The sequence below is a fragment of the Felis catus genome, chromosome C2 (assembly GCF_018350175.1).
Source record: "Felis catus isolate Fca126 chromosome C2, F.catus_Fca126_mat1.0, whole genome shotgun sequence".
NCBI lineage: Eukaryota > Metazoa > Chordata > Mammalia > Carnivora > Felidae > Felis > Felis catus.
The window spans coordinates 110119516-110140458 of NC_058376.1; the positions used below are offsets into that span (position 1 = coordinate 110119516).

Below are 20943 nucleotides of genomic sequence, written 5' to 3' on the forward strand. Positions count from 1 at the left end.
AAAACAGACAAAAGCAAGCCAAAGTTTCTCCAGCCTGAACATCTGAGCTTCCAAACACACGGGGTCTTCAAAGAGTCCAGAAGAATATGTTTTATTCAACAATATGTGGAGGCAGAGTGTTTTAAGTTTAGATCATTACACGTTCCCTCTTCTCTAACAGTTGGAAAGGATACTTAATGTGCAAAAAAGCAGAACCACCCTTAGTGTAAACTGTTCGGAAATGTTAGTAAAATGACATCCTGACCTCTATAGCTATTAATAAATTGGTTAACTGATACTCCGATATTCTAAATTAATAAAGCTATATTCTGATCACAAAAGTAGTTTCGTGTTAGTAAACTGGATATTGGCCAGAAGACTGAAAAAGAAAAATAAAGGATAGGCAAGGGCCCAAATAAAGGCATTTAATACAGCGATCCCTATGGTTGGCATAAACACAAATAAGCCAAACCAACTCTTCCCTCATATTTAATGTGGCTTAAAACCTGCAAAACATACATTCCCAGATGACTCCACCAGATGCTCCAAAAATTAGACATAAAGCAGCTTAAATCTGTGATAATAGATTTAAAAAAAAAATAAATAGTCCTCCTGATGATCTTTAACTTAACGCTACTTACTGAAATCTGAGAGAATAATTTCATAGCTTTAATCATTTCTGCTCCCTTTTCAATAGAATAGACTCAACTAAAATTTCAACTTGTGAAAGTGGCTATAAAGATGTCCTGGAGGGGCACCTGGGTGGCTCAGTCAGTTGAGCGTCCGCCTTCAGCTCTGGTCATGATCTCGCAGCGTGTGAGTTTGAGCCCCGCATGGGCTCACTGCTGACAATTCAGAGCCCACTTCAGAGCCTCTATCGCCCTCTCTCTGCCCCTCCCCTGCTCATACTCTCTTCTCAAAAAATTAATAAAAACATTAAAAAAAAAAGATGTCCTGGAAAACATCTTATTCCTAGCATATGTTTCAAAGATATCTACACACACACACAAACACATACATACATATGTGTAACGAAGTGTTGTGCATCAAACATACACAAGATGCAAGAGAAGCAGAAGTAGGAGTTCCAGAACAGGACAACTTCAGCAGATAAACACAAACACTGCCATTGTGCCCTGTTCTAGTTGTTCATATCACTCTTCTCTGCTAGAAAAGAAATTCCAATGAACTCTCGATACAGAGACAGTTTTCTTGCTACAAAGGGACCTTTGTTTGAAACCCCCACAAGTGACAAGGTCAATCTTAGCCAATCTTGACGTTTCTATGGAACCTTTCCACCAAATTTTTTTCCAAATTCAAATCATTTCCTGAAACCTTTTTGAAATCCAAAGAAAACACTGTATAGATAAAGTATCAGTTAGGTTCTTTAACAAATACCATTCATGATACACATTTTCCTCAAGATATTTTTCTACAAATATACTTGTAAAATCTAAAATCACAAGGCTTGTGTGATTTAATCCCCATCCTTTAAAAAAACACACTAAGAATACGGTAATAATATACTGAATTAATATTTAAAACAGTATTAACCTGTCTTCTTAGCATATAGAAAGTGATTTCAGATTTTTTAATAAAATCATATTTTCACAGCTTTTACACAAAGCTGACATTTTAAAAATTAAACTATTTTTCTGCAAGGTTGCTCAGTATTTACATTACCACATACGGGACAAAGAATTCTTTCATTTAAGTCCTAAGAAAGACTTGCAAACTCATTTTCTATGAAAGTTTACTCTGAAAACATCAGACTTTTCACAAAGAAGCAGCAAATAATCTGAATTTAGACAGCACTTTCCAAACATACATTCTCTTTTCTTCCCCAAATCATTGTGAAAGTAGTTGAAGGACCTCAACAAAAACAATTTGAATGTTTTTTTAATTTTATTGAATAGTTGCATATTAGGGCTTCTGATAAGATATAAATTATAAGATTTTCATGATTAATTAGCTTATTTCTAGAGAACACAGTCAACACTTCAACCATGGAGCCACATTCAGAGACTGCCAAGGATAAAGCTACTGGACAGTTATCCCTGAGGGAATGATGATCATGGGGAAATAACAAGATGATGTCTATGATGTGCCATGCACGGAGCAGTGTCAAAACACTAAATGCTCTTTGCTTTTAAGTTCTCCACATTCTAAGAGGTCAAAGACATGCAAATAGGAGATAAGCATCTAATCACTCTCTACAACTAGCGCCAAAAGCGATGTATACCAAAAAGAACAAATCCTAACTATTTTCCAGATGGGCAATCCCTAGTAGAGGCCCTACACTGAAACCATAACTGTGCTTAAAATGTATGTGTAGTTCTGAAAAAGTGGTCTAGGGGAATGCATTCTAAAGAAGCAAAAAAAAAAAAAAAAAAAAATCACTAGTTTCCATTTCTTTTAAGTGAATGATCTTAAACCAATTCACATAATTTGGGTTTCAAGCTCCTGCAGTAAAGAAATGATGGTATTCCACAAGACTCTATAAAGGATTAAATCAGATGAAATAAGAAAAGCATTGGAGAAACAAAATTGATGCCCAGGTGCTAATAATTAATGCACAGTGTTTAGAGGTAACATCTGACAATAAATGAGCAATAAGCAAGCTTAAAGGAGTTTGCTTTTGAAATTTAATTCGTCAACCATCTTCCTCGTGCTTAAATCAAGTGCTAGATTTAACTTGGCGAGATCACAAAGTTTACATTAAAATCTTTTCCATCGGCCAGAAAAACTGTGTGGTCCTGCTTGTTTAACTCAAAACTGGCAAGAGTCAAAAATCCATGTAATGGTTCAAAATCTACAGCTGTAAATGCAATGCAGATGAAATACTGCAACTACACCCCAGCCATTGTTTCTTTTTCCATAATTCTACTCTAGTTTAAGATTGATAACAGCTAATGACTGAGCCTGGTAACACTTCCATCTGTCCCAACCAAGATCCTGGTCCAAGTTTAAATCTCTGTGTGACAACTCAGAATCCACAGACTCTCGGACCTTGCAAAAGCAATGCAAAAAGGCAAAAAAGCGTGTAGTAGCCCCAACCATCTGCAAAAACCAACCAGGAGAATGGCCCAATTGGCAGCCGGAGCATGTTAGGGTGTGTTTTGAAAGAATGTTCCAAGGAATCCACTGCTTACAAGACAAACACAATACTGAGAGGAAGCAAACAGCTCAGATTTTAGTCCTAACCTAAGTCAGAACTAACATGCTTTATGATCAAGGAAGAATCCATTTATTTTTACTTCATTCAATATCAAAATGAAGATGATTGTTATAATGTTGTAAAACATGCCACGATCATCTTTAAGAAGAAACTCATGCAAACCATTGTGCCACAATCCATAAAACCTATTCTTTAACCTAGTCCCTAAACAATGACAGCAGAGGCAAATATAGAGATATATCATACAAAAGTCACTAAATAAGTAATTCAGAGACATTTCATAAACCAGATAGAGATGATCAAAATAACAGTACTAATATCAACAAAATCACTCCTACTTGAGTTTACCTAGTATCGCACCAAGTGTGATCCCCTTTAATTCTCATACCAACCCTATGAGGTTAGATAAGCTACGGTCCCCATTGGACAGAGGGAGAACTAAGATGTAGAGATAACAAGTATTTGCCAAGGGAAATAAAAGCAAAAATGAACTATTGGGACCTCATCAAGATAAAAAGCTTCTGCATAGTACAGGAAACAATCAACAAAACTAAAAGGCAACCAACGGAATGGGAGAAGATATTTGCAAATGAAATATCCAATAAAGGGTTAGTATCCAAAATCTACAAAGAACTTATCAAACTCAACATCCATGCAGAAATGGGCAGAAGACATGAATAGACACTTTTCCAAAGAAGACTTCCAGATGGCAAACAGACATATGAAAAGATGCTCAATATTGCTCATCATTCGGGAAATACCAATCAAAACTACACTGAGATACCACCTCACACCGGTCAGAGTGGCTGAAATTAACAACTCAGGAAACAACAGATGTTGGCAAGGATGTGGAGAAAGGGGAACCCTCTTGCACTGTTGGTGGGAATGTAAACTGGCACAGCCACTCTGGAAAACAGTATGGAGGTTCCTCAAAAAATTAAATATAGAACTATAAGCCAGCAATTGCACTAGTAGGTATTTATATAAAGGAGTGTTGATTCATAGGGGCACATGTACCCCACAGTTTATAGCAGTACTATCAACAATCGCCAAATTATGGAAAGAGTCCAAATGTCCATCAACTGATGAATGGATAAAGAAGATATGGTGTGTGTGTGTGTGTGTGTGTGTGTGTGTGTGTGTGTGTGTGTGTATATATATATATATATATATATATATATATATATATATAGTGGAATACTACTCAGCAATGAAAAAGAATGAAATCTTACCATCTGCAACAATGTGGATGGAACTGGAGGGTATTATGCTCAGTGAAATAAGCCAGTCAGAGGTTCTGGGGGTTCAATCTAATTCTTTCTTGGATTTCCTCACTACCAGTTTAGAGTTAACCTGTTCAAATTGCCTGAAATAGTTACCTGAGAGTCCATCTGTTTTCAGGTTCCAAAATATTGCTGTCATTGTCTCTTCTTTTTAAATTTTGGGGTTTGATTTTGTTTTGCTTTGGTTTTTTTGATCTGCTTGTTTTATTTGCTTGTTTTTGATCCTTGGGGGTTTATGTTCTTTTTTTTTTTTTAATTTTTTTTTTCAACGTTTATTTATTTTTTGGGACAGAGAGAGACAGAGCATGAACGGGGGAGGGGCAGAGAGAGAGGGAGACACAGAATCGGAAACAGGCTCCAGGCTCTGAGCCATCAGCCCAGAGCCTGACACGGGGCTCGAACTCACGGACCGCGAGATCGTGACCTGGCTGAAGTCGGACGCTTAACCGACTGCGCCACCCAGGCGCCCCAATGTTCTTGACTATTCTATCATTTTTGATGGAATTTCAGAAAGGAATGAACTTAAGGGCATACGTCTCCTCAGTCATTTTTAACTAGGTGGCATCAGTTACAAAGACTTACAAACTCTTCAGACCTCTCACTGCTTCTCCACAGCCTTCCCTGAAAGGACTGGGGCTATTATTCAGACACCTGTCATCCTTCTTCCCCTACTTGAAATGATATTTAAATAACTACTTATTTCTTGTACTATTACTTCAGACACTGGTTATTACTAAAAGCTGAACAATGTGGACTAAAATATCCATGCTATTGTAGAGTACTTGAGGTGAATTTCAAATCAACTTCTTTGTTTCCTTATCTCAGGACGGAAAAAGCCAAAGCGTGTCATAAAAAGTAGCTTCTGAGTGTCACCGTCTTTCAACTATCAGCTGAAGAAGTTGGATTTTAAAAAGAAAGATTTTTTGTTCCATGAAGATAAACAGGGCAGTTGCTTTATTTACCAAAGATTCTGTGGTAAACTTCTATGGAGTAAAAAAAAAAAAAAAAAAAAATTTGCTGACCAAAAACAATGGCAATAGCCAATACTTCAGGTTCTACAACATAAAGAGTTCCATATTCTCTGGCCTAAACTTAATTATGTTTTCTTGTAAAATTTAGCTTTAGGGGCGCCTGAGTGGTTAAGCGTCCAACTTCGGTTCAGGTCATGATCTCAAGGTTCGTGGGCGCAAGCTCCACACTTCAGGTCCTCTGTCCCTCTCACCCTCTGCTTCTCAAAAATAAATAAACTTCAAAAATAAATAAGTAAATAAATAAATAAATAAATAAATAAATAAATAAATAAAATTTAGCTTTAAAAATTAGGAAGGATGAAATGCTAATATTAATACTATAAAAGTTTTTAAGGTTTACTGTTAATGCATTAAAGTTTAGAGTTTTTAATTACCAAATAGGAAAACTACTTTACAACACAGATATGCTACACCATTACTTGAGTAAAATGTCAACTTTTGGAACATAAAGTCATTTCAGAAAATAATATTAAAGCATATATATTGAGAACAGTATTTAGTGTCCCCTGATATTTCAATTTTCACATAATCTGATTAAAATCAGGAAAAATAATCTTCTAGAGAAGCAAGTGCTGGGTAAGTACTATTTTGTATGTTTATTATTTTTGTAAGTTACTCTTCCACACAAGGCAGGAACTGAAGAGTTTGGCATTAGCTGCTCATCATATCTTGGGAACAAATTCAGTTCCTCGGGACACGAAAGCACATTGATGGATATTTTTATTTTACTCTGTAAAATTGAAGATGGCATAGTTTTAGCTTTAAATTACTTCCTAAAGAAATGCCAATCTCTTAACTTTGGAATGTGAAAAAGAAAAGCAAGCATCTTGCAAAGTTCTTTAGCAGTATATTTTTATAGGTTACAAATAATAGTATATTCTATTATTGAAAAAATTTAAATCCATCACCTAGAAATTTATAATGAAAACTCAGCATTGGGAGTACAAACACATCATTTTATAAAACATCAAAACAAAGGCTCATCTACTTTTCATTTTGCAGAAATCCTTTTAACACAAAACACCTTACTTAGCGTATAGCATTTCTAAAGACAGCCATAGGGTTGACATTTAGTCTTTACTAAAGGCCATTTCTTTTCCTGAAAGTATGTCTTTTACCATCAATAGATCTTAAATGTAAAAGCAAGAATTAGATCATATTCTGCTGCAAATGTATGTAAATCAATCATACTTGTAGGTCTTTTCCTATTAATACAGAAATTATCTGTAAATCATTCTAAATGGACATAGATACATGAAAGCATCTTTGGTCCTTAAAAGACAGGAGGCCCATGAATCCAGAGGGGTTTCACGAATCTGAGTCAGAAGGAAGTTAACACAGTTAAGGTAAAAGGCAGTAGGTCCAGAGCTGGGAGGTCAAAGGCTCTGCACTGGAATGGATCCAAAGGCATAAATTTAAAAGATTCAGCTCTAATCATCACCGAAGGAAAAGAAAAGAGGCATTTTCCCAGGAGGGGACAAATATAGGATCAGCAGGAGTCCAGCTACCTCCTCACACACACAATGCAAACAGTTGCCAGGCCAGAAAGGGTCACAGGAAGGCATTAAAGAGAAAGCCAAGGAGCCTGAGAAAGATCAGCGTCATTCTTATCCTATTTACTTCATTTCTGTCCCAAACCACAGACTCCTTAAGTGTTTTTGTGCCAAAATTCTGACACTGGCTTTCTTTTCCATTCCCTTTTACCCATGCATCTCAAGGAGGGCACACCTGGCATCTGGACGGGACAATTCAGGAGTGTCTGGGTCAGTCCTACCAACAGTAGGGTACCTGGCACTTCTGTCCCCATCTTCAAATGCCAGGAGACTCTCCAAGTCACTGGGGCAATCAAAAATACGTTTCCAAATGCCCCTAGTAGGTAAATACAACCACCGCCACCACTTGAAAACCAACTGTTACAAGCTCCAGTATCTCATTTAAACCCACAGTGTGGAGAACTAACTCAAATCTACATCTCTAGTCAAGATTTTTCTGGAGTTCTAATCCATTTTTCTCCTTTCAAGTTGACATTCTCCCCTCATGCTCCACTGTCACTTCAAAACAGGTCCCAACTGAATTCCTTATCTCCCTAAGCCCCAACCTGTTTGCCTTATATCCTAGCTAATACAACCACTGTCCACAGTCAACCAGGCAGACACCTGTGGGAGGCAAACAAAACTCCTCTTTCTCACCAAGTCCTCAAGACTCCATGTTCCAAGTATCTCGCAAGTCCTTCTTCATAGGACCCCTCTGTTTCCCATCATGTCCAGCTGTATTACTGCGGTGGCCTCAAACCTTCCACCATCTTTACATCCTCTCTAATGCAAACACCATACTGTCATCTCCTGGGCCACCCTGGCCGTCCCCTACTGGATCACTCCATGTTTCCACACAGCCTTCAGGAAACTTTGAAAACTCCTCAGCTGGGCACACAAAGGCCTTCACCATCTGCTCTCACCCTCACCAGGGACCCTTCAGCCCATAACCTCCAGCGTGACCCAGGCCTATCCATTTCAGAGGCAGGGCCCTGCTCTATGATTCCTCTGCACACACACTACAGATGTGCCACCAGCTACTGATGATCCTTGGAGACCAAGAGACACTGGCTGGATGCCAGCAGAAATGCTCTAGAACCCAGGCATCTTGCAGAATAGGAGGCTCCACAAGTGATGACTGAAATGAGCAATTCTTTACAAAACAAAGAACTTAGTAGGGAAATGCCACTGATAAGCACTCACACCCAGAATCGGAATGATCTTGTCCCTGCCTGCTTTCATATAACATCTTCTTACACAGAAAGGCTTCTTAGTGTTATTTATCGGCAAGCAGTGAAGAACCTGAGCCACTATTGAATTCACAAAGCTTGTTCTGACCTCAACTCTAGCTACAATTTTTCATGAAAGTACAACAATGAAGATAGTCTTGATTATGCCACACTGAGCAACGCCATGCTTCATCAGTAATCACTAATTTGAACACCAGTCATTTGCTTTATTCAACATTTTATTTAGTATTTCCTTAGGACTGGAAACTCTTTCATGGGTAGCACATCAAGTAGTTATCACATTAAATTTTTTTTTTTTTTAATGTTTATTTTTGAGACAGAGAGAGACAGAGCATGAGCGGGGGAGGAGCAGAGAGAGAGGGAGACACAGAATCTGAAGCAGGCTCCAGGCTCTGAGCTGTCACCACAGAGCCCAAGATGTGGCCTGAACCCATGAACCATGAGATCATGACCTGAGCCAAAGTCAGATGCTCAATAGGCTGAGCCACCCAGGTGCCCGAGAAATGAAAACTTTTTAATGAAATCATAAAAGATTTCAATTTTTTAAAAGATTGAAATTAAAATCACAAAATTGTAATCTATAATTTAAACAAAATGACTTACTTATTTCATGGTTAACCAGCTATAGATTTTTTTTTAATCCCCATTTAATAAATAAGAAATGAGGGGAGAAGGTTTAGCAACCTGTTCAAGGTTAACCAACTACCAAAAGGAAAGGCAACTGCTGGAGCCCAGGACCCTGGTGAACTACCCTGATAAGCAAGCAGTGCTTTGGGGGCCCAAAGAAGGTAAGGACACAAAGCATCCTCTGCCCAAGAACTGTTGCTGTCTACAACAGAATTTACTAAAGGCTTTCTCTGGAGTCATTTATACACTGCAAGAAGCTGACTGATGCCCACACAAGTCAAAGCACAATTCCACAGAAGAATAAAAACATGCCACTGTGGTTTTCAGAAAACATATTCTCATTGAAATCATGACTTACATTTTATAGTTATCAAAACAGTATTAATTCTTGATAGCTGTGTATCTAAAACAGAGCTCTGGTTTTATAGATCAACCAAAATACACGTTAAAATGAAGGAGACTCACTTTGAAATGTGAATACCTTTCAAATAGGGACACACCATCTAAGGCTCTTGTTCTGACTCTTCACTGAAGGAGAAAAGAGATGTCCCTTTCTCTTACCAAAACTGCTAAGACTACCAAGAGGACCAATGGGCTGAACACAAGCAACAACCCCATGTCTAAACAAGGATTTCCAAGCTGTGGTGCATGCCCCCACCCACACACACCACGGGCCCACTGCCTTCTCAAAACACGTTCTTTTTAAGTATCCACATCAGTATCAAGATTACCAACATCTTTTCCTGTGGCAGAATTTGGATTCTGAAGTTGTGTCACTTCCATGAAATTTTGAAGATCTCATGGATCTGACCACAAACTCCAGCACTCTGAAGTAGCCTCAATTCATAGGCTTACGTGTTCAACATGAATGGTCAATCTTGTAAGTTCAAAAGGAAGATCTACTTGCACACAGTGAAGGTGCCAGTGGGCATGAGCATGTTATCATTACTGTCTACTTGGCTCTACCCTAACGTGACAAATAAACAATGTCCAGATTCACAAGAATACTCCCTACCTAGGACAGATCCGGTTTTTGTGGGTAGTAAAGCAGGTACAACACACAGGCACAAAAATTAGAAAAATAAATAGGCACAGGGCACCTGACTGGCTCAGTTGGTTAGGTGTCTGACTCTTGATTTCGGCTCGGGTCATGATCTCACAGTTCGTGGGATTGAGCCCCGTATCGGGCTCTGTTCTGACAGCGCAGAGCCTGCCTGGGATTCTTTCTCTGTCTCTTTCTCTCTCTGCCCCTCTCCCACTCTTTCTCTCAAAAAAAATAAGTAAACTTTTTTTTTAAATTTTTTTTTAACGTTTATTTATTTTTGAGACAGAGAGAGACAGAGCATGAACAGGGGAGGAGCAGAGAGAGAGGGAGACACAGAATCTGAAACAGGCTCCAGGCTCTGAGCTGTCAGCACAGAGCCTGACGCGGGGCTCGAACTCACGGACCATGAGATCATGACCTGAGCTGAAGTCTGACTCTTAACCGACCAAGCCTCCCAGGCGCCCCTAAATAAACTTTAAAAAAAAAGAAAAAAAAACAGGCACAAAAGCAAATAATTAATTAAAGCTTAAAGCTTAAGCTTCATTAATTAGACGGTAAACCCACCTTTGACCCAACTATATAAAATTGCCAATATTCAACCATTTTGACCTAGCAAAATAGCAACTCAGGATGGCTCAGCTTAGCCCACCGCTGGCACATGGCTCCAGTACAGGCTCTGTAGTTCACTCAAAAGAATACAAGAGCTCATCACTGGTATACAAGCTGAGATTCCTACACTCACTAAAACTAATAATGGAAACTCCTCTAATAGTATTTATGGAATCTTAAATAGAGAAAACCTAAAGAAACCAGCAGGTCACTGTGACTACATTTTCAAAATAATAATTACATATATGAACAAAAAATGTGAAAATGTAGACAAAAATAACATTTGTATTTGACTAGTATGACTGTGAGTCATTTTCTCCTGCACAACTAAAAGTTGTTCTATTATTGGTATAATTTAAAAGGAAGAATAAAAGGACAAGTGTGAGGAGAACAGGGAGGGACAGAGGAGTGAGAAACAACTCATTATACACTTGGCATCCATCTAGACATCAACAACCTGAAACATACCTTAAAATTTATTTCAAGGAATAAAGATAAAAGCCAATTAACTCCATGAGAGACCTCATACTTCTAAAGGTCTTGTTTGAGGTAACACAGATGTTCGTTAGTAAGGAATGTCTTGGCCTGACTAAAGGCCAGCTAAGGTGAACTTACTTTTTGCTTGCCTCACACACATCCATAATGTTGGAGAAAAGATGGTGACTCTCTGTTTTGGTCATCGTATCACTCAGTTCTTTAGAATTTTTAAACATTCGTATCAAGATCTCCAAGCTGAGTAAATATGAGTGTTCAGAGGATATGACTTCAAAGATAGCCTGGTAAAGAGGGGAAAAGAAAGATATCATTAATTCTTATAACTGAAGAACTAAAATGAGTTCTCATAACTCTCCTATAAAAAAGACATATCTTGAAAAGCAAAAAAAGATCAGCATTAAGGAAAACGCATCACCTAACTACTGACTTCATGTAAAGCATGAACATCCAAACCTCAAGAAATAGAGTCACTGCCAACAGTGTAAAAATGAAAAAGTGTAAGCACTTGGATGACTTGAGATTGCATCCTGAGGTCATGCTTTGCCAAGGGGTGGAATCTATGGAAGAAAGCTAGGGCCTGTCATAAAATCTCAGTGTGACATTAATTAACCTTTGGGGTCATCTCCTACAGCCCTGTTTTCAAAGTAGACTGCTCTGGGACAGTAAGGATTTATAGACATCACTTGAGATTCAGAGAAAATTTCTTACAAATACATTTCTTTGCTCTCCTCTTGTGTGGGCCCTTTCTCTCCCCATGTTTCAGTCTAACAAATTTGCAGTCAATAACAGCAAAGAGTCTGGCTGTATTAAAAGAGCATGACTGTATTCACCCTTAAAAGGTTTTTATCAGCCACAGGAATTGTTTTGTATTAAACTCATACAACTGAAAGTAATTCTGTTTATTCAACAAGCCACCCTCTCTGCTCTCGTCAATATCTCAAGAAGGAGCGAAGGACTGTCTGCAGAAATGGTTGGTGTCAGGCACACAATGGTTACCTGGTAAGTGTTCATAATGATGAAAAGCCAGCCCGCATAAGTGAATAGGCACCTACACCCTGTGTAAGGAATTCATCTAGCTCCTTAACAAAAATCACTTCAGGGGCTCCTGGGTGGCTCAGTCGGTTAAGCGTCTGACTTCGGCTCAGGTCATGATCTCGTGGTCTGTGGGTTCAAGCCCCGCATCGGGCTCTGTGCTGACAGCTTAGAGCCTGGAGCCTGCTTCACATTCTGTGTGTCTCTCTCTCCCTGCACCTCCCCTGCTCGCGCTCTCTCTCTCTCTGTCTTACACACACAAAAACAAGTAACATTTAAAAACAAAAACAAAAAAACAAAAACCACTTCAGATCCTCCAAGAATCACAATATAGGGATTCTTCCTGAGGTAGGGTGGTAAACATCCTTGTAGGCTTGAGATTTGCATCCTTCCCGGAGATCTCCCTGGTAACACTGACATCATTGCCTTGACCTCCAGGGCTCCTCCCCACCTGCCCTCAAGCCCTTGACTCAAAAGGCACAGGAGATTCTTCCCATAAGGCCCTGTGCTGTGGCTGAGACTAGGTGGGAGCAGACAGGCACAGGCACACGGAAGCCCAACTGCTGGCTGGGCCATATTTTGTAAGTCAGCTTTGTGGTGCTGGTCTCAATGTTCGCCTCCCTTTTCAGCATCTATAAGCTTTAAAGGAAGTCTTACTTAAAGGGGTTGGTCTAGCCTCAGCTGTGCTCCAGGCACTTAAGTGATGTAATCATCTAATGAGTAAAGAGTGAGAATACTAAGAGTCTCACTTGACCTGAATCTTGTATAATTCTATTCAGTCAATACAATTATCCTTAGGAAATGCAATGCAGACTGAAGAAAATTGTCACTTCCTGACCAAAAATAGTGGATTTCAGGTTGTTCATAGATATGGTAACTTGGAATGACAAAATATTTTCAAAAGCAAAAGCTTTTGTAATCAAATGCAAAATACTAAGATTTGAACAAAAATATGACATGAACAATATAGAATAGATCACGTGAAAAGATGAGTAAGTGGTAGTTTAATATAAGAGATTTAACATAATAACTGCTAAAACATCCTGCAATAGAGCCATCAACTATTTAAAAGAAAATTGGGTTAAACTTTCTAAAAATAGCCATATAGGAATAGAAAGAAACCATAAAGTTAGATTTGCTGCCATCACTAGTTTTTTTATATCACAAATCTGAATATTTTCAAAATATAGGGGAAAGAAATAGGCTTAAAATAGGAAAGGTTTAAAAGAACACAAATGTTCAAATCAAACGGGCTTAGGACCCTAGAGTAGCTCTTGAATTTGTCCACAAAGAAACACTGTTTATGTTGCGATAAAGAAAAAAAAAAAAAAAATATATCACCTACTGTCCAAAATTTGGACAATAGCTTTTTTTTAAAAGGTGGAATTTAGAAAATGGACTACATACATATTAATACTACATTAATATATATTAACCTACATAAATCCCAAATATAGTGCTGAATGTCAAAAGCAAACAAAAAACATGTTCAGAATAAGCATGTATCTACATTTTAACACACACACATGCACCCAAATACATGTACATAAATATACGTAATACATGACTTAAAAACACAATTTGGATAGATACACATCATTTCATAATTACAGTTGCCTCTGGGGAGGAGAGGAAGAAGATGACAACTGAGGAGAAAAGGAATTCTACTTTATTGAAAGTCTTGTTGTCTTTAAAAAATATGAGTAAAAAGTATAAATGTAATATATTTGTTAATTCTCAGTGATGGGTACACCAATGTTATATACTATTCTTAAACTTAAAAAAAAAATGGCACTATAATGTACCAGTGTATTTTTGTGTTATTTATGCCCATGAAACAAAAATACAGTGCATGTCCTTTGTGCAATATTTGTGTGTGTATATGTATACACACATATATACATAAACATATATATATACATGTTAATATGCACAAAACAAGAGGAAAGTGTTTTGAGAACTTCACAATATTATTACAATGAGTAATTTCCTTAAACTACATTTATTTAAACTTCAAGTTGTAAAATGCTATTACTATCAGTTTTATTTTTTATTAAGTAAACCTTTATTTTGGTACAAATTTAATTTATAGAAATCTTGTAAAGAGGGTTCAGAGTTCCTGTATTTTCTTCATCCAGCTTCCCCTAGCCAGGGCACATGACACAGCGAGGGTACATTACATTTTATCTGTAGACAAATTTATATACTTTACTCAGATTTCATCAGTTTTCCCACCAACATCCTTTTTCAATTCCAGGACCTAACATCTCATTCATTTTTCAACATATTTCTTTCAGTTTAAATACCTCTGCTAGGTGCTTTGTTATTTAAGTTAAAATGACATTAAGGTATTTTAAAGTTTTCTTTTCTGGGTGCTTACGTGGAGCTTTATTTGACAACGATGACATACCGCCTATGTTAAAAGAACAAAACGAATACGTTTTCGAAGGAAAACACTGAACCAGTGCACACAGTAGATGAAAGCACACACATTCCTTGGAGCTCTAAAAAGTATCTGCTTGGGGCACTTGGGTGGCTCAGTCAGTTAAGCATCCAACTCTTGATTTCGGCTCAGGTCATGACCTCATGGTTCATGAGTTTGAGCCCTGCATCCAGCTTTGCACTGGCAGTATGGAGCCTGCTTGGAATTCTCTCTTTCTCTCTGTCTCTCTCTCGCTCTCTCTCCCTCTCTCTCTACCCCTCCCTCACTCACACGGTCTGTCTCTCGAAATAAATTTAAAAACTTAACAAATATATCAAAAATATAAATAAAAGTATCTGTCAGTAGAAAACATACCTCCTGTCTCTTTCTTTCCTCCTGGCTAACTGTCTGTGATAATCCATTTCTTTTCACCTAGAGGAAAAAGCAAAAGAAAGTTGGGCTCATTAACCTTAACAATTTATCACGTAAGGCATAACTCCACACCCTTCGAGAAATGAACTATAGGAAACTATGCAAGACATGTGAATTAAGCACATATTAATTTCTGGGTCCCTCATGTAATATTGAATCATATTAATAAACTAGCATTAACACAAAAGAACTGCAAAGCGTCTAGAACACTCTCCTATCAGGTTGCATTAATCTGCTCTAGTCTTAGGTCTACATATTCCTAAAATACTTCTCAAATTAACTTCACAAATCATAAGTGAAGAAACCTAACAATAAAGAAAGTGAAGCCATCCCTCAAAAGTTTACTGCCCAAGACCGCACACTTAAAAAGTAACTTTAATTCTATATTTCACCAAGACTCCACAGAATACCCGTGCTCTTCATAGAAACCCAATCAAACAGGAAAACAAAGTCCTCTCTGTCCGAATTTCACATATTTAAATTTGCCAAATAAGGATGTTAGCCTGATGTTCTTTGGACAAGCAACAGTACCCACAAGAGCCATGAACGCCACTCTCATACTGGGAGTAACACAGTTGCAGCGTTAGGTAAATCACTGCAGTCCCTACCTAAATTACAACCCATTTTTATTTGATTACTGCAGATTCTATCATAATTCGGTTTCTAAACCAAAGAGTAGAGGCTGAACTAAGAACTCCATGAAGGCGGGGCCTGGTGTGTTTTCTGCTACACCTGACAGAGTCTGGCACTGGAAAGATACTCGTGTTTTTCAGCTGAAGATTAAATTAGCAAAAGAGGGGTGCCCGGCTGGCTCAGTCGGTTAAGCGTCCGACTTCAGCCCGGGTCACGATCTCGCGGTCTGTGAGTTCGAGCCCCGCATCGGGCTCTGGGCTGACGGCTCAGAGCCTGGAGCCTGCTTCCGATTCTGTGTCTCCCTCTCTCTCTGCCCCTCCCCCGTTCATGCTCTGTCTCTCTCTGTCTCAAAAATAAATAAACGTTAAAAAAAATTTTTTTTTAAATAAATTAGCAAAAGGTCAGGCATACATACAAGTTGACCAATTAAATTCTGTGCTTAAGAGAAAGAAGGACCGCAAGAAAGGTGAGTGCCCTCCCCTTTTCTGAGAAACTAATAGCAATAAAATATTAACACAGGTCTTCAAACATTTTGTTTTCATACTTCCTAATAAAGTTTTCTTGGGGCGCCTGGGTGGCGCAGTCGGTTAAGCGTCCGACTTCAGCCAGGTCACGATCTCGCGGTCCGTGAGTTCGAGCCCCGCGTCAGGCTCTGGGCTGATGGCTCGGAGCCTGGAGCCTGTTTCCGATTCTGTGTCTCCCTCTCTCTCTGCCCCTCCCCCATTCATGCTCTCTCTCTGTCCCAAAAATAAATAAACGTTGAAAAAAAAAATTTTTTTTTAATAAAAAATAAAAAATAAAGTTTTCTTAACCATGTTCCCCTAGATCATTCTTAAGTCGACATCTCAAAGTTTTCGTTGTGTATTTAAAGAATTAAAAAGATGGGGCACCTGGGTGTCTCAGTCGGGTAAGCATCCAACCTGATTTCAGTTCAGGTTCATGAGATCAAGTCCCACACTGGGCTCCATGCTGACAGTGTGGAGCCTGCTTGGGATTCTCTCTCTCCCTCTGTCCTTTGCCCCTCCCTCACTCACATGCTCTCTCTCTCTCTCTCAAAATAAATAAACATTTATAAAATAAGAACTAAAAGATATCGTTTTCTGCTAATTGTAAATCTAGACATTTTAAAACCTGTTGCCTACACTGTTTTCAATGTATCCAGTGGAATATAAAAAATATAATGATGTGATATCCACCACCATCCATTTAAAGATAAATATACTTTCCATAACAACTGGAGATTATTCTTCTTTCTCCATAAAAATCACATTTCTATGTCAATTTCCCTCCCAAATTTCCTAATGTAATTCTATGTGTTAGGGTAGCTGAGGAATTACACTAGTATACTTCGATGCAAAAGTACACTTTTAAATTTAATTTTCTAAAGTATCCTCTGACCAATAAGTTTTAAGTATAAAAGACCCTCTCCTGGATTATATAATCACCACAATTATCATTAATAACCTATGATCAAAATAACACAATCACTTCCAACTTTAATGCATTAGACCCTAAAAATGAATTTTACTGAGAATGCAACCCTTAGTAAGGTGGCGACTTTATGGTGGCTTCATTAAAAGAGGCTTCCCTAAAACCAGTATTCTAAAAAAACTTGTTTTTTAATGTTTATTGATTTTTTAGAGACAGAGAGAGCACGAGCAGGGGAGGGGAAGAGAGAGAGGGCAACACAGAATCCAAAGCAAGTTCCAGGCTCTGAGCCTTCAGCACAGAGCCCAACGTGGGGCTTGAACTCACTAACCATGAGATAATGACCTGAGCCAAAGTCAGAGGCTTAACCGACTGAGCCACCCAGGCGCCCCTAAAACCAGTATTCTAAATTGACCCCCCCCCCGTATCTTGCGCCCCAGTGGTCTGACACATTGGAACAAGGCACCACCCTAAGATAGGAGATGGAAAAGAGAGACGCCTTTCTTTAGTAAAAATGCAAAAGGGCAACTGTAAGAGAGGAAACTGGGAAAAAACCCTGGGGTAACACTGTGCACATGCAGTCTCAGTGTTAGAAAGGAGGATCCCTGGAACTTAAAGATCTGGAAAATGGTATCCCTGTCCACTCTGCAGAGTCTCCATGAATCCCTGCTGGCGCAAGCCCTGTGTGAAGGCCGCTGGTGCACAGTGCCCTACATGGTGCTGCCGTGGAAATGAAGACAATCACATGTCACAGTCTCCAACCTGACTTTTGGAAAAGGACAAAAAACAGTACAGTCGTGTAGAAAGAGTCTTAAATCAATAATGGTAAAGGTAGCAATCACTGACTGAACATTTATTGTGTGCCTGGAAGTGTGGAAATAAGCACTTTATACCTCTTTTCCCACCGAATCCTCATAAAAACTCAAGAAAGTCAATACTATTCTTATCTCCAATTCAGGTTTAAGATGTGAGATCACATAGCCAACAGATAGCAAGGCCAGGATCTGCCTTCATGCCTGTCTAACTCCAGAGCTCATGCTCTCCATCATGATATTATATGGCGGAGGGACTCCTGCTCTCTGCGAGAGGCACCTCTTTTCTAGTGTTGGGCAATCATTACTAAGACTCCTTCTAATGCCAGGTCTGTAGCAAGTCTCCATATGTTCTTTTTCATCCACCCATACTGTGGAATGTTCTTAGCCTTACCCACCATCCTGACCCTGGGTCAGCCTGTCAGCAAGAATTCATGGCTAAAAAGGCTTCTTCATCCATTTTATAAGGGAGGAGACTGGCCAGAAGAATAAAACCGTTCAGCACTGCTCCCGTTTGGTTAACCCTGAGCAGGAATTTCACAGGATTTCCTTCCTGACACACAGTCCTGGCAGATCGATATCCAGGCACCATGCCCACAATCTCTGCAGGTGAGATCACCAGAATTGCCATGCACTGGCATCCCTGTCCAAAATTATTAGTGAGTTCAGACCAAGAAATCTTAAGAGAAAGAGAGTGACCACATGGGCGTTGAGACCCATACTGACGACAGCTAGTTTACTGAGGGATTAACAGTACTTCATCCTATCAAAAAGAAAAGAAAAAAAGATCCCTAGCTAAAATAGTTTTTCTTTAGAGGGGGAAGAAAGGTAGTGTTGAAAAGGCAAAGTGCTAACTCCCAGAATTATCATATTTCATTAATACTAATACAAACAATGATAAAATACTCCTTTAACAAAAAGTCATCAGTAAGAAACCAGCAACCCATACAAAACCACAGAGACAGAAGAAAGAAAGAAAGAAAGAAAGAAAGAAAGAAAGAAAGAAAGAAAGAAAGAAAGAAAGAAAGAAAGAAAGAAAGAAAGATAGATTCTAGGGGAGTGTTCTTGGGTCATAATTAAGAAATCTGAAGTGCAGCATATTGGAGAAGCCTGAAAGTTTACTCCAGAGAGTTATGACAAAGCAAGCCCTCCTGGCTGGCTGCCAGACCACTGCTCTGGGGCCTGCCCTCCTATCCCAGCCCTTCTCTGTTCAGGGCAGGCTAGACAGCTTCTCCCTCCAGAGCCAAGAGGAATCAGTTTGTCCACCTGAGACCTCTTTCTACATTCAACTCTAAATTAAGTAGTACCTGAGAGCAGATACCTGGATGTAGAAGGTCATGAACAGGCCAGGTGCTTTCAGAGACTAAGGAGTGTGGAGAGATGTAACCAAAGAGAGGGAGAGAATGATATCAAAGGAGGCCCCATGGAGACTAGCAAAAGGCAGAGTACAGAATATTAGGGTAGAATGAACACACTAGAGCAAAAGATCAAGCAGAAAGAAACAAGGAAGGAAAGGAGGGGTGGAGAGTGGAAAAGGAAGGGAAATAAGGAGAATATGAATAGTAAATACCTCTAGAAATTTTCTAATTCAAAAACAGCAACCTTATCAGTAAACTTAAGTAAACTCACTGAAATGCTCAGCCTATTTTTCCCCCCCAAAGGGAAAAAAAATGCACAGAAAACATATATTTATACCTACAGTTTTTTTTTTAATTTTTTTTAACGTTTATTTATTTTTGGGACAGAGAGAGACAGAGCATGAACGGGGAGGGGCAGAGAGAGAGGGAGACACAGAATCGGAAACAGGCTCCAGGCTCTGAGCCATCAGCCCAGAGCCCGACGCGGGGCTCGAGCTCACGGACCACGAGATCGTGACATGAGCCGAAGTCACCCAGGCGCCCCTATACCTACAGTTTTTTAAATTGACCTGTTTTTTGCAGTTTGCACATTTGTGCTAAGAGAATCTGAAATATTATCAAGTTCATCATGTTTCCTCAAGTGTTCCTCATTTCCATGTGTAGAAAAGAAAAAAAAATAGTATAGCAGCCTCTAACACCTGATTCCTGTGTGCTATCCTACATGAAAAAAGAATTAAAATTGTACAGGCCTCTTCTATATTTTAACCTATATCTCATACTGGTAGTTCTGGCTGAGTACAACTGGGAACACAGACAGCAAAAGCAACACTCCTCTAAATATCTGACTTCATTCGAGCTTTCTTACTCCTCACTGATTTAAAATTTTTAATTTAACTATGTCATCAGTAAATAAAACTGAAAAAGTAGTTTAATGAAACACTAACAACTGGATTCAACCTGGGGTTCTTGATTTTGTATACCCTAACAGTTCACCTAATCTAATCTGCCATGGCAGATTCCAGACTCTAAGAAGAAAGTATGATGCATGCCATTATCTTCGATATTTTAAATAGATAAAAATTACTTCAAATAAAACAACACAACTGAGCCCAAATCTATAGTTTGTGTTTTTTTTAATGTTCATTTATTTTTGAGAGGGAGAGACAGAGCATGAGCAGGGAGGGGCAGAGAGAGAGGGAGACACAGAATCTAAAGCAGGCTCCAGAGGCTCCCAGCTGTCAGTACAGAGCCCTAAATTGGGCTCAAACTCGTGAACTGCAAGATCACGACCTGAGCTGAAGCTGGACACTTAACCGACTGAGCCACCCAGGTACTCCCCAAATCTATAATTTTAACATAAGTTACAAAATATAAATGTATGTATGGGGCTTATCAAGACAGTGAATGCAGAGAACTTATTAATGTTATAATAGTTTTACATTCATCCTTATGATTCTATTTATATATACGTATTTATTGCTGTAATCAGTATTGAAACTCTTCACTCATGATCTCTGTAGGGATATAATTTGCATATTCAAATGAGATGGAAATTGAAAATTGGCTAAAACTAATAAAGAACGATATAAGATACTTCATCTATGGAAATGATAGTCTAGTTAGACCTAAAATGTAGTTTTTGAAACTGATAAAAAGGTAAACTCTGTAAAGTATAATGCCAGAAGTTAATTATTAGATACTCCATCTAAAATTCATGCCTGGCTCCTTCTTGATACCTTGCAGGCAGGCTTTTAGCACTTAATTCCATTCCTGTACTCACCATAGTTACAGGAGTTT

The 20943-nt window shown here is 38.7% G+C and overlaps 1 protein-coding gene across 4 annotated transcripts in view; it reads right to left on the minus strand.

Moving 5' to 3' along the window:
- Window positions 1–20943, minus strand: part of ARHGEF26 (Rho guanine nucleotide exchange factor 26) — a 129597-nt gene that overhangs the window by 86680 nt on the left and 21974 nt on the right. For 3 of the 4 annotated variants that reach the window (XM_023260457.2, XM_045037415.1, XM_023260456.2), the window contains 2 exons: window positions 14859–14915; window positions 11150–11310 (listed from right to left, as the gene is read on the minus strand). In XM_023260457.2, coding sequence (XP_023116225.1) covers window positions 11150–11310; window positions 14859–14915 — 218 coding nt within the window. The remainder of the gene's footprint in view (window positions 1–11149; window positions 11311–14858; window positions 14916–20943) is intronic. The other variant, XM_045037416.1, reaches the window with a different exon arrangement.